This window comes from Mus caroli, unplaced genomic scaffold (assembly GCF_978045245.1).
Source record: "Mus caroli unplaced genomic scaffold, Mus_caroli_1 scaffold_11, whole genome shotgun sequence".
Lineage (NCBI taxonomy): Eukaryota > Metazoa > Chordata > Mammalia > Rodentia > Muridae > Mus > Mus caroli.
The window spans coordinates 63,972,509-63,990,552 of NW_028227266.1; the positions used below are offsets into that span (position 1 = coordinate 63,972,509).

The window sequence follows — 18,044 nt, forward strand, 5'->3', positions numbered from 1 at the left end:
AGTCATGTATTCAAGCTTGGATGCAAGTTCAGTGCTTAGTTTAGTTTATTTCTTGCTGTTGAAATCTATATAAGTTAAGGAACATTTTTTTCCTTCATATGTGACAAACATAATAACAGATTAGCTTGTATTTAAGTTTCTGTAACCAAAGGAAGAAAGCTATGTTCTAATAGGAGTAATTATTAGTGCTTCTTCAGACTTCCAAAAAAGGCTTTGATGGTAGAGATATGTAAAATTAAAAGTAATGGTAAAGAATCAAGGACATGTCAAAAGAGGATTGGCCACAGAATTTTAACCTATTGGGATTTAGGACGTGGCCGTGAATTCAGATCTTGGCTTTGCTTCTTAGAAAAGCAAAGTACTTAACCTCTATGACTATTTTATATGGGGCTTGTAGTTGTAAAGCACTTTTGCAACATCCATCTATTATTTACATCTGTCATTTCTTGCACAGTATCTTGGCTTTGGAACACCATCTAATCTGGGAAAGGGCAGAAGGGCTGCAGCTGCAGCGGATCTTGCTAACCGAAGTGGAGAATCTAACACTCATCAGGACATTGAAGAGAAAGACCGGTTACTCCGCCATGTGGAAGCCAGAGATCTTATTGAGTTTGGCATGATACCAGAGTTTGTGGGACGGTTGCCTGTGGTGGTTCCTTTGCACAGCCTAGATGAGAAGACACTTGTACAAATACTGACTGAGCCACGGAATGCTGTTATTCCTCAGTATCAGGCCTTGTTCAGCATGGATAAGGTTAGGTTTTGAGTTTTCCTCTATGATTTTTTTTTTTAATATCAGAATTCTATTTTGTTAGCCCAATGTATTAAGAGAACCATGTCTACCTGGAATACTAGCCTGGGTATAGATGTAGGAAGGCACAGTGTGTTACATTCAGCATTTGTGAGTTTTGCTTTTTCTGAGTTAAAATGAGTATAAAGTACAACGATGAGAGAGAAGTGTCAGCCTACTGTCAGCATCCACACCAAATGCTCAGAATTGTTCTTTCCGCCTTGGTATGCTAAGTGTTTTTGCTGTTCATATACTTTTATATTCATATATAAATATTTTTGTTTTTCTTCTCACATCCAAAAATGGAGGTCACTGTAACCAGCACATCCAATCAGATAAAAGACACTTTGCATTTTGAGACCTTAGCATCTCTCAGTATAGTTTTCTCTCTGTTCCCATGCAGTCACCTCACCACTGAGCCTCAGACCCAGCCAAGGCTCCCGGTGGTTAATTGATTAAACATACTGCTTGAGGATGACATTCTTAAACATCATGAAATGACAAATTTGTCTTACATCTTGCCTTTTTAACTTTTTCTTATACATTGTGAGTGTTACACTTTTTTTTGAGACAGGGTTTCTCTGTGTAGTCCTGGCTGTCCTGGAACTCACTCTGTAGACCAGGCTGACCCCGAACTCAGAAATCCATCCGCCTGCCTCTGCCTCCCAAGTGCTGGGATTAGAGGCGTGCACCACCACGCCCGGCTTCTATTGTTTAAAATGTACTTAGACAGCTAGGGGTGTGGCTCAGTGCTAGAGTACTTGGTTCTAGGTTTAGTCCACTGTAGCAAGGAGACTTTAGGGTGCCAATGAAAGTCATCTGTAGGGGCTGGTGAGATGGCTCAGTGGGTAAGAGCACCCGACTGCTCTTCCAAAGGTCCAGAGTTCAAATCCCAGCAACCACATGGTGGTTCACAACCATCCATAACGAGATCTGACTCCCTCTTCTGGAGTGTCTGAAGACAGCTACAGTGTACTTACGTATAATAAATAAATAAATCTTTAAAAAAAAAAAAAAAAAAAAAAAGAAAGTCATCTGTAATGAGGTCTAAGTGGTAAGAGATAGTCTAGTCTGAAAAGGGTTAAGGTCTATCAAGAGATAGAGACCACAGGGGCCTTGCCTTCCTCTCTGGCTTTGTTCCTGAGTCTCAGTTTACTTAACTTTCTGGAACTTGTTTATCTGTGAAATAGCTATTGGTCCCATTGTTTATAAGGATTTGTGGATCTGGAAAATTAATAAGAGTTGTTACAGTTAGTACATCATGCTGCATGTCTATATTAAGAAAAGATCGCTGAGGACGTGCTTACGTTTCCATTTCTCCTACCCATCTGCAGTGTGAGCTGAATGTTACTGAGGATGCTCTGAAAGCCATAGCTCGATTGGCCCTGGAAAGAAAAACCGGTGCCCGAGGTCTTCGGTCTATAATGGTAAGATGAAATATATGTGCACGAGGCTTCCATTGGAATCCCCATTGTAGACGGTGACACAGTCTCAAAAAAGAAAGAAAACAAAAACAACCCAAAACTGTAAACAAAAAGCTCTTTAGGTCTGAAAGTTGAAGGTGTTTCCAACCCAAGGGCACACATACTGTGACAGATGAAATACATAGTGTGAGTCAGCTGGGTGGGATGGTGCACATCCCTCCCAGCAGTTGGGAAGCAGTTAGGCAGATCTCTGAATCTGAGCCAGCATGGTTATGTGAACTTTACCAACTTCAGATCTCTTTCTCAGACCTGTTGAAATCCCCATTTTAGCCTCTATGCTTCAGTGTACTATGAGTTTTTTCTTAGAGACCCTAGGTTTAGGACATGGGCTTCCTGGTACCACCCACTCTTTTTTAAAATTGTTCTCCAGATCTGGCATTGATTACTATTTCACTGCCTGCTCCTAAAGCAAGTTATCTTCCCCTGTGAGGATTTCACTGCTCATCTCAGTATGATTTCAATTGTGTAACTATGCATTTACCAGAAGCAGCTTGACATTGGTAAGGCTCTGGTGGTAGAGTATTACTTAGGACAGATAGGCAAACTGGAAGAACGGGTATTCAGTTTACATTTGTGGAAATTTGATGTGTCAGCAATTTCCTTTAACCCCCCTACCTATAGGAAAAACTGGCTTTTCTAGTTTTCTTAAGGCCTACTGCTGCACTTGAGGCAAATACTCATTTGAATCACAGTTTTAAATTGAATAGCTGGGCAGAGGTGATTTTAAGATTAATTGACATAAAAGTGAGGACTGTGACTCAACTGTCTTGGCCATAGAAAAGACCAGGCACACTTTGGAGGTAGCATCAGAGTGTGAACTACAGCTTGTACTTCTGCTGCCGAGATTGACAGGACAATAGGCAGTTGGCTTATTTATAAAACGACCTGAATGTAATGAGAAGCCGCTTTAATATACGGAATATGAAAGTTTTTACACTGATTAAAATTGAAGCATTTTTATGGACTCAATTTCCTCCTAATTTATTACCTTTTCTCTTTTTTTCTTTAGGAAAAGCTGTTACTAGAACCAATGTTCGAAGTTCCTAATTCTGACATTGTATGTGTGGAAGTTGACAAAGAAGTAGTAGAAGGCAAAAAGGAACCAGGATACATTCGGTAAAGCATGTTCTCAAGGCCAGAATAGCGCCAAAGTTAGGGTCCCTACTGCTTGAGTTTATTGGTCTGTCATTGAAATTCGTTTTTGTAAGGAAAGCAATAATCTCCCGAGTTTTCTACAAGATAAAAGTAATATGGTTTTATAAAATAATTTTGTGACTCATTTTGAAAACTGATCTTTGAAACAGCCTCTATTTTTTTCTCCAACTATCAGTATACAAAAGAGAGACACACCTGCTGTATACAAAAGAGACACACACCTGTTGTGTGTACCCCCTTGCCCAGAAGCTCCCACGCACTGGCCCCTCTTGGCTCCCTTTGTCCCACCCTGCTTAGCTTCTGGCTGGGTCGCAACCAGCCCACTTTGAGCTTCCTTTTCTACCTGCCAGTGCTCCTGGAGAAGTCAATTACCAGACCACTCCTGAGACCCTTAAATCCACAGATAGAAAACACACAGACAGCTCCATTTTAGAATGATGGTGTCTGAGTGGTAGACAAGAATCCACTATTATGAGCCGGGCGTGGTGGCGCACGCCTTTAATCCCAGCACTCGGGAGGCAGAGGCAGGCGGATTTCTGAGTTCAAGGCCAGCCTGGTCTACAGAGTGAGTTCAGGACAGCCAGGGCTATACAGAGAAACCCTGTCTCGAAAAACCAAAAAAAAAAAAAAAAAAAAAAAAAAGAATCCACTATTATTTTAGGAATTCTTGGATTGATCACGCACTCAAGTGATACAGTCTAGGAAGAGGGAAAAATTGGTTTCTCAGCAAGAGAAATGAGTTACTTGTTGGCACCAGCTCAGGAACCTTAAAGAAACTCAGAAGAGCCTCAGCTTATGGCTGTTGGAATCCCCTGCTGTTAACTGAAAGAAGGCAGAGAAAGGCTGCTACCTCTAACAGCAGATAAAGGATAGATTAATGGGCTGGAGAGAGGACTCAGCAGTTAAGAGCACTGACTGGTCTTCCAGAGGTCCTGAGTTCAATTCCCAGCAACCACATGGTGGCTCACAACCATCTGTAATGGGATATGATACCCACTTCTGGTTTTTATGACAGCTACAGTGTATTCATATAAATAAAATAAGTGAAAAAAAAAAAAAGAGGATAGATTGAATAAAGAAAGAAGTCTTACAGAATTAATCAAATTCTTTGAATGTGGGATCCACCAGAATTCTGGGTTCAGTATTCCTGGCAGGACAGATTAGATGTCTGAGAACAGGCTTATACAGTAAGCAGAGGGTTTTTGGTTTGGTTTGGTTTGGTTTGGTTTTTCCGCCTGCCTCTGCCTCCCGACTGCTGGGATTAAAGGTGTGTGCCACCACGCCTTTGTTTTGTCTTTTTAATTGGACAGAGGGTGAGGTGTAAGGGTTCAGAAAAGAAAAACAGAAAAGGTTCTGTTGCTAAGGTCTTGCTCCCAGTTGGTTTTTGACTTGCCAGTAAAGAAGGGGGGATGGGGGGCCACTGCTGAGCAGAAGATACAGGTGGGACTTCTGGGTCCCAGGAAAAAAAGACTCAGGGAAAGAGAGGAACTTTTCTGCCATGCTTTGGAATGAGAAGAAAGCAAGCAGTCATGTCCCGGGGCACCTAGGACCTGCAGCCTTTGCTATGGGTGGGCGGAAGCCAAGGATGTTGGAGGGGGCGGACTAGCTGATGCAAACTACTAAGTTTAGGAGGAGGGAGAGATGGAGATAATAAATTGAAATTGTGCCTAGAGGCAAGTTGTAAAAGTAATGGACCAGTGTGTGTGTGTGTTATCTAAGGATTCAAGGGTCTTGAGAGTGGGGTGGTAACACGACCCTTGCAGGAGCAAAGGCAGGTAGAAAAGAGAAGCCCGGGTCAGGGCTGGTGGAGGAGCTGATCCGGGAGGAACAAAAGGGAGCTGAGAGGGGCTACTGGCCAAGGCAGAGTGTGTTTTTAAAACTACACCCAACCTACACCCATTTGCTTGGGAAGGGAAATACCTGCAAAAGGTTCAGGAGTTCTTCAGCAACTTGGAGGCCAAGCTGGACTATGAGACATTGTCTTAAAACAAAACCAAGGAGGCAGAGGCAGGCCTAACTACAGCCAGGGATACACAGAAACCCCAAAGGGCTGGGTGTGGGGAGAACAGGGAACAGATTAGAGAGATTAAAATGAATTTTGATGCTGATTTTCTAATTGATGGATAAATTTTTTTGTGGCTTGCCTCTTTTGGGAATGTATGTTGGCCTTGGAGGCACTAAGTATCTGGGAATAGCCTTGAACTCCTAAATGCTGGGATTACTGGTGTGCACCAGCACAGTCAGCTCTTCTTAATGGCTTTCATAAAAACAACTTTGTTTACAAAGTTGTGTTCTTCAATATCATAATATGACAAATTTGACATAGTTGTTGCTATCTTTATTGTAGGAACCAGCAAACTTTCTCATATAAATGCTTCAGAGCCATACTGTCTACAGCAACTGCTCAAAACTGCTCCCAGCACAGAAGCAGCCATAGGCGGCACATAAATGGATGAGCATTTCAGTATCCCCAGGAATCTTGTTTACAAAAGCAGACATTGGGCTGGATTTGGTTCACCATTTGCAGTCCGTTTGAGCAGGGCTTCTTTAGGGAAATCACTAGACTCTTCTATAACTAAATCCCATATTTCAGCACTAAGCAATGCTAATATTAAAATGTTTTGTTTGTTTTATTTGGCTCATTTAGCTATGAAGTCTAGTTTACTATTCTGAGTCCAATTTTGTTGAAATACAAACATGGCTTTTGATTACAGGGCTCCCTCAAAAGAGTCCTCTGAAGAGGAATATGACTCTGGAGTGGAGGAGGATGGATGGCCTCGTCAAGCGGATGCTGCAAACAGCTAAACCATCAGACTCTCACCTGTACATACAGCTTTCCCTGTTCTTTAGGGTCATAACAGTTTCCGCAGTCTGGCATTAAAGGTGTTGAATCTATCTTGGATATCATACATGGTCAAAAGCCTTTAAGATAAGAATCGGATCATGTATATTACTGTAACATCACATTGATTTATACAGAAGACAGTATATGGACTTTAATGACACAATGTTTAGAGATAAAAATGTACATTATTTTGGTTCTGTTTTTTAAAAATATACTTTAACAAAATTCTTAGGAATTCTCTTAAGCAATGCAGATGTTGCAATAACTTTACAATAATGTTACTCTAAAGATGAGAAAATAAAATCTTTAAAGTTGAGTACTGGGATCCCATTGTTTAGTGTTACCTTTTTCTACCCACATTCCTTGGAAATATTTGAATTTTAATTTTAAAAATTGGATCAGGTAGTTTTTAGATAAGTAAGAATACCTTGAAAACCCACATTTTGATGACATGTTTATATTTCTGGTCTCTTCTGCTAATGGAGAGGCATTGGTTTCCCAGCTGGTACCACTAGTAACAGACACATTCCATTGATGACTTGTCTGACTTATTTGCATCTCTGAACCATTTTTTATCACCATCAGTGAGCAAATGGGATTAATAATCTGGTTTAAATATTTAGAAGGCTATAGGCAGCTAATCTTACAGAGCTTGCTGTCAGCCATGTGCTAGACTAAATAAAATATCTTATAGTGTGCACTTTTTCTAAAGTCCTCAATTTGGTTTTTTTGTCTGTTGGTGCTGAATATGTGCCAAGTTTTTAACTCTATAAAACCATTAGTCAGTGTCCTCATTGGCATATAAATGACTACTTTGTATTATACTGCAGAACTAAGACTTAGGGGTGAGGCAGACTCAAATGAGAATTGTATCTGCGTCCATAAGGGAGCTTCCATTATACGTTTCTTCTGAAATGTTCCAAGTTTTTATAATTTTTCAGGTCAATCAGTGTCTGTAAGTTTTTCCTCCCCCTCTTTAAGAGTTACTTACTGTATTATTGTATCTAAGTACACTGTAGTTGTCTTCAGACACACCAGAAGAGGGCATCAGATCTCATTACAGATGGTTGTGAGCCACCATGTGGTTGCTGGGATTTGAACTCAGGACCTTCAGAAGAACAGTCGTGCTCTTAACCGCTGAGCCATGTCTCCAGCCCTTGGTTTTCCTATAATACAATGGATGTGAGTTTCCTTGGTATGGCCAAAGAAAGTAGGGTGGGGCCAGACGTTGAATTTTGCCGATCTTTAACCCTGGTGGTTGTAGTAAGAACCAGAAACAGATGTCCCTGCTTTCTATAGTAATTGTTCTGGACCTCATAAGGTCTTTTGTACTATGATTTTATTATCCTTTCCTTATAATCATTAATTCCATTTTAGAAGTAAAAATGGCAGTTTCTAAATTTATTAAAACAATATTGAACTAGTAGACAAACACAGCCACATACAATTTACCTTGGAACTTAGGATTGGCACTGGGTAAAGCAGACTAAATAAAAGCTACTTTGAAGCCGGGAGTGGTGGCGCACGTCTTTAATCCCAGCACTCGGGAGGCAGAGGCAGGAGGATTTCTGAGTTCGAGGCCAGCCTGGTCTACGAAGTGAGTGCCAGGACAGCCAGGGCTACACAGAGAAACCCTGTCTCGAAAAACCAAAAAAAAAAAAAAAAAAAGCTACTTTGGCATGTTCATGCTACAGTGGTGCAGTACTCTGCATCAGCAGTGCCAAGGGCAACCATATTGGTCCTTTTTTGAGACAGTGATCACCATATATAGCTATAGCCTGTCCTGGAACTCACTATATATACTAGGCTGAGCTTGAACTCACAGAGATCCACCTCCCTCTGAGTGCTGAGACTAAAGGAGTGGGTCTGGCCACTGGTGTCATTTTAAAGAGCACAGGTGTCGCATAAGCTGTTTATTTCAGAATTGGTTAATTCATCGCACTTCAAAGTCACTTTTCTGTTTCTAGTTGTTGATCCCACTAAGTAAATTTTACTAATGTTTGTTAAATGATAATGAAAATTCCTAAATGTCCTGTTCGGAGCCTGAACTGAGGACATAGACCAAGCTTTTCAAGGATCTTGTGAGCTTTGCAGGGAGCAGATATAAACTTCATCGGTAAGTTAAACACAGGATGTGGTAGCCCAGATGGGTTTGGAAGAACAATTAGGAATTAACCAGAAAAGATTGGGTATAAAATCAAAATCTCCAAAGTAAGATAAAACTAGGGGCCCTTGGGAGTTCAGGAGTAGACAGTAATTTTGTCTTCCTGCTGTCGCCCTACCCCCGTCCTTTGTCACTTTTATTCAGTAGTTTTCCCCCTTGTTTTCAGTACCACACGTGGCAAAACGTGACTACAGCCAACTGTGATTAAAACATTTGTTCACAACACACACCTCCATTACCACAGACGCCAGACTCCCCATTCATTGTGTGTGCTTTTGTTCCTAAGGAAAAAAAAAAAATGCCATAACCAAGACCAGGTGGGAGAAGCAAGAGTTAAGATCCTGGAGGGGAAGAGCCAGGGAGGAACTGAAGAGAGGAGTGTCATTACAAATGATATGAGTAGTGGGATAAAGCTAGTGAGGAGTGTCATTGCAAATGACACAATCCCAAAGCATGACTGAAGGCGGTCACGAGGTTGGGTGACATCACAGTGGATCACAGTGGAAGGCATAAATTGTTGAATTCATTGGTGCTGACAGTCTGCCTTTGCCATCCTTTAAATGGCCAACAGACAACGATACGTTCTAACAGTCTATGGTGCATTCACACTGCTTTCTCTATTTGGCTATCAAGTGCATTGTAGAATTGGAAATTCTATAGATACTCAATATTCAATTGGAATATTCAATAGAATATTGAGAAGGGGTGTCACTGTGGACTGTTCTGTTCCAGGCAGTGCTTGGTTTCATTGTCTTGCTAAGTAGGAGGTGGCTCCTGCATGGAACGCCAGCTTAGTTTACTTGGTGTTGAAATATGTTTAGATTATGTATGGTCAGTCCAGTATGGTGTTTCCCTTGGGGTGCCAGGCTCTATGAAGGAAGGATTTCCTTTTGAAGTCTAGGCTGCCACACTTAGTTCACCCTCACTTGCCGCTAGCGTAGACTTCACATGTCTTCAATGCTATACGAAGCTTAGGGTTTTCCTCTGGACCGATTCTTTCTTAGAAAATGGAGATGATAAACTTTTGTTTGTTTAAAGACAGGATTTCACTGTAGCTCTGGCTGTCCCAGAATTAACATTGTAGACCAGGCTGTCCTTGAACTTACAGATCTGCCTGCTTCTGTCTCCTGGTTGCTGGGATCAAAGGCGAATGCAATAATCACCTGGCTATTTCTGTTTCCTTGGGATACTTCTAGAGTTATATCTTGCTTTTGTGTTTCTTCATTCTGAAGAAATCATTGTACAATCCAGTGAAGACAACACTGTCAGGTCCATTCCCTAAAATGCAAGTGTGTCACATATGCAGTTGTTATGCTGTGTTCAAAATTTGCTTCTGAGGCATACATGTACTTGATATGTCTCCATAGGCTCGTTTTTTCATTCTGTCCCAAATTCTGACTGACACTGTCGTCAACATATAGCAATCCCTGTGGCTGAATTTTACATCAGAAATCTAGGATATGGTTTCAGAATAAAATAGCTTGTTTTGTTGTGCCTTGAATTCACAGAAAACCCAGTCGAGCCCAAGATTTGCAAAGTATGCTGCAACTCACAAAAGAGTCTTTTTTTCTCTTTGGTTTTTCGAGACAGGGTTTCTGTATAGCCCTGGCTGTCCTGGAACTCACTTTGTAGACCAGGCTGGCCTCGAACTCATAAATCCACCTGCCTCTGCCTTCTGAGTGCTGGGATTAAAGGCGTGCACCACCACGCCCGCAGGTCTCTTGTCTCTTAACTTGTGAGTCACTGTAATAGCAGCTAGGCACTGTTTAGTATTCTTTTCTCTAGTACACCTCCCAAGCTTACCTGCATCTTTCTAGCTACACCATAGTTTTACTAAGGCAAAAAAAAAAATCAAACTTTGTTAATTTCAGCCAGCAGGTACTAACTATAGTGCTTCATATATTTAGTTGTCCCTATCTTTAAAAAGTTGTGCTGAAGAAACGGCTCAGTGTATGTATGTATGTATCTATGTATGCCTTGATTTAAAAAAAAAAAAACTTTTAATAAGAGTTCCTAAATGTTTTAGCCTCCCTGCTAACCCGCTACCCACCAGAGGTAGTGGGAAAGGAAGGTTATTGGGATGTGGGGGAGTGGGCCTATTTAGAAATTGTTATTTGGAGCAAATCCAATCTACCTTGTCAGGAAATCAGTTCAGTTCACAGGAATCAGCAGAAGCAGCTCAGTCCACTGGCAAACGCTCCGAATATACGAGCAGTCCAGTTCAGTAGTGTCAGAATGGCAAACAGGAGTGAGCAGCGTTGGCACTGAAAGACCCACAACGTGAGGACTCCCTCACGTTCTGACTCAGGAGAGGCGACACCCCAAAATCACCCACAAGAAACGATCTTGCTGCAACTGCAAGAGGATTTTTATTCGAGAGCGTTCTCGGGCCCATGGTCATACACCACGCAGGGGTAGAGGACCATGGCGCCCCGAGTAGCTGAGTAAGGGGGTATTTAAAGGAAGAAACCACAATTCATGGAGGTGGGGAGGGCGTTGTTGGAAAATACCAAAAATACCAGTTAAGAGTCACAAGGAAGTATAAAGTCACAAGTGTCAGGTTATCTCTCAAGACAGTTTCTAAGAGCCCCTAACAATCTAAGAGCCCCTAAAGATAGCACATTTGCATTGCAGGTTCCAGTAATGGTCAGGGTGCCATTCTTTGAATTGAACCCAGGAAGCGGGTAGGTGGAGGAATGTCGCTATCTGTTTTATGACCAGTACTTGGAGCACTAAGCCACAAAGGCTACACTCCCAAGCCTGGGCCCAAAAGCCTCGAATTTTGTTTTTACTTTGCTATACTTTTTTAATACTTCTTCAGCACAACCTAGCAGAAACAGCCAGACCTCAGCCAAATGGGCAAGACCAAGACCACCAGGGATGTCAGGAGTTCTCTGTTGTGCCTCTCTCAACAAAGTGAAGATCAGAAAAGACGAAGACGCGAGAGACCAAGAAGTGTTGCAAAGCTAGCTATGCAAGCCTCCCATCACTGTCTGTTAAGTCCTATTTATACTCTCTCCAAACATCAAGTGTCTTCCCATGGGTCTTGCCTCACCACCTGAGTCTGTCTTAGCAAAACTCCTCATGAGTCTGTATCAGCTGACATCACTCTGCCAATCAGCTGGGTCTGCTGAAGAGGCAAGAAGTCACCAGCACACCACCAGAAGTTTTTTGGTGTGTTTCTCTCTATGGAGTCATGATAAATGGAGTTCAGCAATGCATTGTAAGGTGAACCAGTATGTAGGAAACCTACAGACCCATCCTTTGTTTCAGCTGGGTTGAGTTGCAAAGCAAGCTCAGCAGGTAGTCAACTCCTCTAATCTCCAGTAGGAAATTGCAAAAGTGAGGCCAGGCGACTCCAGCTAGGTTGCAAAACCATTGGGTTTGTTTTGTCTACTCAAGGCTGAGGAAAGGACACACAGCGTGCTTCCTTTCACATGCTTATTTTAGCAAAAGATCCTTTCACCTGTGTCTGCTTAATGGAACACATTCCTTTACTTTGAAACTTAGAATACCCAAGATATAGGATACAATTTGCAAAGCACATGAGATTCAGGAGGAACGAAGACCAGGGTGTGGACGCTTTGCCCCTTCTTAGAATTGGGAGCGGAACGCCCATGGAGGGAGTTGCAGAGACGAAGTTTGGAGCTGAGACAAAGGGGTGGACCGTCTAGAGACTGCCATATCCCGGGATCCATCCCATAATCAACCTCCAAACACTGACACCATTGCATACACTAGCGGGATTTTGCTGAAAAGACCCTGATATAGCTGTCTCTTGTGAGACTATGCTGGGGCCTGGCAAACACAGAAGTGGATGCTCACTGTCAGCTATTGGATGGATTACAGGGCCCCCAATGGAGGAGCTAGAGAGAGTACCCAAGGAGCTGAGGGGATCTGCAACCCTATGGATGGAACAATAATATGAACTAACCAGTGGTCCCCGGAGCTCCTGTCTCTACCTGCATTTGTATTAGAGGATGACCTGGTTGGCCATCAGTGGAAAGAGAGGCCCATTGGTCGTGCAGACTTTATATGCCTCAGTGCAGGGGAACGCTAAGTGTTGCCAGGTGAACCAATGCAAGAGCATGTTCTCATTCATGATGGGGTTATATTTATATGCTTTCTAAACATCACACACTCTCAAGCCGTCACTCCAGCAAAACATCACATGCCCTTTCACAAGACAACTTCCAGAGAAACATCACATGTCTGTTCTTAGCTAAACAGCCTCTCATGTGGAATTCTGTGTTTGTTATAAAAAGAACTCAGGAAACTGGAGGATGTTAACAGATTTAAGAATCACAAACAAGATGATCCAGCCAATTAGCTGTTTACAGCCTGGAAACCTTTTGCCTTCTTTGTTACCTAAGATAAGATCCATGATAGTAGTTGATTTAAAAGATTCCTTTTCCACATTCCCTTTCCATGCATATGATAGGGAAAGGTTTACTTTCTCAGTACCTACTTAAAATCATATTTGTCCAACAAAGAGATATCATTGGAAAGTCTTATCACAAGGAATCGTAAACATCCATACATGTGTCAATATTTTATACAAGAGCCATTAGAAATAATTCATAAATAGTTTCCTCAATCTAAAATTTACCATTATATGAATGATACTTTCTTGGCTGATTCAGATGCAGATACCTTAAAAAATGTTTGATGAAGTAAAGAAAATCTTGCCTCACTGGGGGATTACAAATTGCTCTTGAAAATATACAAAGAGGAGATTATGTTAGTTATCTAGGATATAAAATAGGTCTACAGAAAACCTGACTACAGAAAGTACAAATCAAGAGAGCTCAATTATAAACTCTTAATGATTTTCAAAACTTGCTGGGAGATGTTAACTGGCTATGGACCAAAATTAGATTAACTACTCAAGATCTAAGTAATTTATTTCAAACCTTACAAGGAGATAAGGACTTAAATAATCCAAGAAAATTATTAGCTGAGAAGTGAGGGAGAATTGGCTTTTGTAGAATAGAAACTACAGGATGCACATGTAGATCGTTTGAATCCAAAGCTATATTGTATTTTGTTTTTTGTTTTTCTTTTGCATGCTGCTTTATTGTATGCTACAGCCAGTGTATATAAAAGAGTTAAACCTTGTGAGACAGAAATCCATGAAGTTCAGAGAGGTAGATGTTAAGGACTGGCGAGCAGAAGATAGTGTACTGTGGCACATGATAAACAGGAGCTTTTGTACAGACTTCAAACTTAGTTCTCTTGAATAGTCACTGGTTCATAAAAAGTGGTTTGACTACAAAAAGGAGCAGACTTTCTGGGGTCTGAAGAGATTTGTACTTGAAGACACTCCAGTCAGCAGAGGGTCATGTTGAACATTCTGCAGACAGAACTGTTTCAAGTCTGCAGCTGCCTGGGAAACCTTCACACAGTTGAGCTTGGCCTCCAGCTGGAGCTGTTGAACCACCCACTCAGGACCTCTGGGCCTACTCGTCAGTCTGGGTAGGGGGCCATATCCCCCCCCCCCTGCTCATTCTCCCACAGGAGTTTTTACAGAAATAAAATAATACTTTAGAGTGAATATTTTTAGCACACAAACAGTAAAAAATTAAAAACCTATGTGTAGGCCGGGAGTGGTGGCGCACGCCTTTGATCCCAGCACTTGGGAGGCAGAGGCAGGCGGATTTCTGAGTTCGAGGCCAGCCTGGTCTACAGAGTGAGTTCCAGGACAGCCAGGGCTATACAGAAAAACCCTGTCTTGAAAAAACAAAAAAACAAAACAAAAAAAAAAGTAAATGTACCTTATTCTCTGTATTTGTTGTGATCATTGTCTCTGAAGCTTACTGCTTCCATCTGCTAACCTAGGCCTAGTCCTGGAAGTTTCTAGACTTCTATAAAATCTAATCTAGGTATAGAATGATTTTCAGACCCTGAGATGTAGTGCTGAATAAGCTCACCCTTTCTAGCTTTTCTGTTTTTTTTGGTTTTTGGGGTTTTTTTTTTTTTGGTTTTTCGAGACAGGGTTTCTCTGTATAGCCCTGGCTGTCCTGGCACTCACTTTGTAGACCAGGCTGGCCTCGAACTCAGAAATCCGCCTGCCTCTGCTTCCTGAGTGCTGGGATTAAAGGCATGTGCCACCATGCCCAGCTGCTTTTCTGAATTTTTGATGGCTAGTTCAACTTGGCTGTTCTGGCTCAAACTCCTCTCCATACTATCTGATTCAGTCTGGTTTCTTTCTCTCTGATTTTCCTGAATTCTCTGTTTGGCCTCATACTAACTCTGGCAATATGTTCTATCTTCTATCTCCTTCTCAATCTTCCCACTCAATTGGACATCATTTTCAATCTTTGATGCTTCCTTCTACAAATTGATTTTACCTTCATTGTTTGGGGTTAAAGGTGTATACTAAGGGCGTGTCTGTATTCCAGCCAGGGATTATTAAAGGTGTGTGCTAAGGGTTGAGCCACACCACAACTAGAAACAGGGTTTTTTAGTAAATAAAACAATCTCAGGTTCACAGTGTGATTATCTTGCAATACTTTGTCAATGAGCAGGAATAGACCCAACAGACCCAACAAAAATTGTGGTACCTTTTACTAATGCTGAAATTGTCTCAGTATGGGCAGAAAATGCTTAAATGCTTTAGTCTCCCTTCTAGAACACCATCAGGAGTTCTTTTTATATAGTCCCAACAAATGAATACCAACAAAGAATGGCAGGGTGAACCAATACCATACAGTGCCATCCATTCATTGTCTGTTGGGTTATATTTATACCCTTTACAAATATCATGTGTTCTCTCAAGCATCCGATCTAGCAAAACACCACATACCCCCTTTTCAGGCTGCTTCCAGAAAAACACCACATGTCTGTTCTCAGCAAAACACCCTCCCTTGTTTCTGCTTCAGCAAAAACATCCTCTCTTAAGAGTTTCCAGAAAAACATTACATGACACAACTAAGTCTCCATAGAAACCAGAAATTTCCAGTTCAGACATTTTTTTTTTTTTTTTTTTTGGTTTTTCGAGACAGGGTTTCTCTGTGTAGCCCTGGCTGTCCTGGCACTCACTTTGTAGACCAGGCTGGCCTCGAACTCAGAAATCCGCCTGCCTCTGCCTCCGGAGTGCTGGGATTAAAGGCGTGCGCCACCACGCCCAGCTCAGTTCAGACATTTTTGATGTTTGGTATTAAAAACACATTTAAGAGATTTAAAATATTTCAAGTAAATTCAAAGAGTTACTACAGTTCAAATTTTGTTTTCCAAATATCCAAGAGCTGGTGTGTTTTGGAGATAAGATAAAATATTTGAGCAGGGCTATGGTAGATCGTGCCTTTAATCACAGCAGAGGCAAGTAGATCTCTGTAAGTTAGTAGTTTTTTAAATTTTAGATTTACAGTGAACAAGGTGGCAGTGGTACATGACTTTAATTCCCGCCCCCCCCCCCCAGGAACAAAATGACCAAACAGAAGTATAAATTCATTTTATGGGATCCTGTCAGGAATAATACTAATAAAACACGGATAGATAAATCTCCAGTTCTGATAGCACACTGCGCTCTCTCAGCCTCCTTGTGAGTGCACTCCTGGATTAGTGAACACACAGACACACACACACACACTCACACACACACAACTCTTTTAGTATGTGGATTAGTGATGACTGAGATTTCAGAAGGTGGATTAAGGGATAAAAATGGTGTGGCTCTAAAAGGGAAAATGCACTGCAGCTTTGTAAGATGTTGCAAGTTGGGAAACCAGGATAAAGGACACACAGGCTCCTTTGTATTGTTTCTTACAGCTGAATGTGAGTCTTAAGTTTATACCAAAGAAGTTTAACTTTTTTAACTAATAAGATGGAAGGATTTCCCTTTACAATTCTGGCTTATAGCCATTAGTCAGTTTCTTTCTTTCTTTCTTTCTTTCTTTCTTTCTTTCTTTCTTTCTTTCTTTCTTTCTTTCTCTTTCTTCCCTTCCCTTCCCTTCCATTCCTTTCCCTTCCCCTTCTTCCCCTTCCCCTTCTTCCCCTTCCCCTTCCCCTTCTTCCCCTTCCCCTTCTTCCCCTTCCCCTTCCTTCCCCTTCCCCTTCCCCTTCTCCTTCCCCTTCCTCTTCCCCTTCCCTCTTCCCTTCCCTTCCCTTCCTTCCTTTTAAAACATGACAACCTGGCTCAGCACTGGGGAGGCAGAGGCATGCGGATCTCTTTGAGTTTGAGGCCAGCTGGGTCTAGGGAATCAGTTCCAGAACAGCCAGAAAATCAAAGCAAACCAAAGATATTGAAAGAAAGATGAAATTTCAAGACCTGTAAGTCATATAAAATACTCAGAAATTGCTGGTTGTTTGTGAGCCTATAGGCTGCCTGGGGCTGAGAACAAAGAAAAACAAACCCGGGCATGGCCCGTAGTTAAAACATTCCTGGGAACGGCTTGACCATAAAGATAAAGAGGAATGTGAGGAGATAACAGGGCTATCTGAACTGAGTCAACAACTCACAGAACTCTGACACCCTGCATGTACATGTAATTTTTCTGCTGATGTTTGAAAAAGCCAATTGTGTATCACTATGCTGAATTCCATACCCCTAAGCCCCTTACCCCATAAAAACCCCTAGCTTTCGAGCCTTGTGGCTGACATCCGTTATCTCTTGTGTGGGATGCATGTCGGTTGGAACTCCGGAACTCCGTCATTAAACTACCTCGTGTGTTTACATCAAGACGGTCTATTCGTGATTTTTTTGGGTTTTGGGTGCACGCCAAATCGGGAATTGAGTGGGGGTTTCCCCACTAGGTTCTATCAATATGACATATGGAAACTGTAACATCTATCTCTCCAAGACCACCTAGCTTCTCTTTGTGTTTCTGTGTTCTACACCCTGTGTTCTTTCGACCCCCAGCAGACATACTGCAAATCACTAGCACTTGCTGCTTTCATCCTGTGTTCCTCTCGTAACTTTTTCTTTTCTTTCAGATCTTAGCCGGAGCTTCAGACCGTGTCTCTAGTCCCTCTAGAACGTTCAAAACCGTTAGGATTTCTGAATTCAAGACTGAATTGCAGAGGCCAAACCTACTCCATCTTGGGACCATCCTCCATCTACAAGAAAAGAAAAAAAGCCGGGCGTGGTGGCGCACACCTTTAATCCCAGCACTCGGGAGGCAGAGGCAGGCAGATTTCTGAGTTCGAGGCCAGCCTGGTCTACAAAGTGAGTGCCAGGACAGCCAGGGCTACACAGAGAAACCCTGTCTCAAAAACAAAAAACAAACAAACAAACAAAAAAAAACAAAAAAGAAAAGAAAAAAAGCCTGAGAACTTGACGTGCAGCAGAACTCAAGCTGCACCAAAAAGAAGAAGAAGAAGAAGAAGAAGAAGAAGAAGAAGAAGAAGAAGAAGAAGAAGAAGAAGAAGAAGAAGAAGAAGGAAGAAGAAGAAAGAAGAAGAAGGAAGAAGAAAGAAGAAAGAAGAAGGAAGAAGAAGAAGAAGGAAGAAGAAGAAGAAGAAGAAGAAGAAGAAGAAGAAGAAGAAGAAGAAGAAGAAGAAGAAAGAAGAAGAAGGAAGAAAGAAGAAGAAGGAAGAAAGAAGAAGAAGGAAGAAGAAAGAAGAAGAAAGAAGAAGAAAGAAGAAGAAGGAAGAAGAAAGAAGAAG

General features: G+C 41.7%; 1 protein-coding gene and 1 pseudogene across 2 annotated transcripts in view; one reads left to right on the top strand and one right to left on the bottom strand.

Annotated features, from left to right (window-relative positions):
- Clpx (caseinolytic mitochondrial matrix peptidase chaperone subunit X) overlaps positions 1-6,590 on the top strand; it is a 37,838-nt gene extending 31,248 nt beyond the window's left edge. For both annotated transcript variants that reach the window (XM_085844715.1, XM_021172135.3), the window contains 4 exons: positions 455-754; positions 2,125-2,217; positions 3,284-3,390; positions 6,144-6,590. In XM_085844715.1, the coding sequence (XP_085700841.1) occupies positions 455-754; positions 2,125-2,217; positions 3,284-3,390; positions 6,144-6,234 (591 nt within the window). In that variant the 3' untranslated portion in view covers positions 6,235-6,590. The remainder of the gene's footprint in view (positions 1-454; positions 755-2,124; positions 2,218-3,283; positions 3,391-6,143) is intronic.
- Positions 6,591-13,707: 7,117 nt separating this feature from the next.
- On the bottom strand, positions 13,708-17,477 carry LOC147002052 (guanine nucleotide-binding protein G(I)/G(S)/G(O) subunit gamma-5B pseudogene; annotated as a pseudogene).
- Between the last annotated feature and the right edge of the window lie 567 nt (positions 17,478-18,044).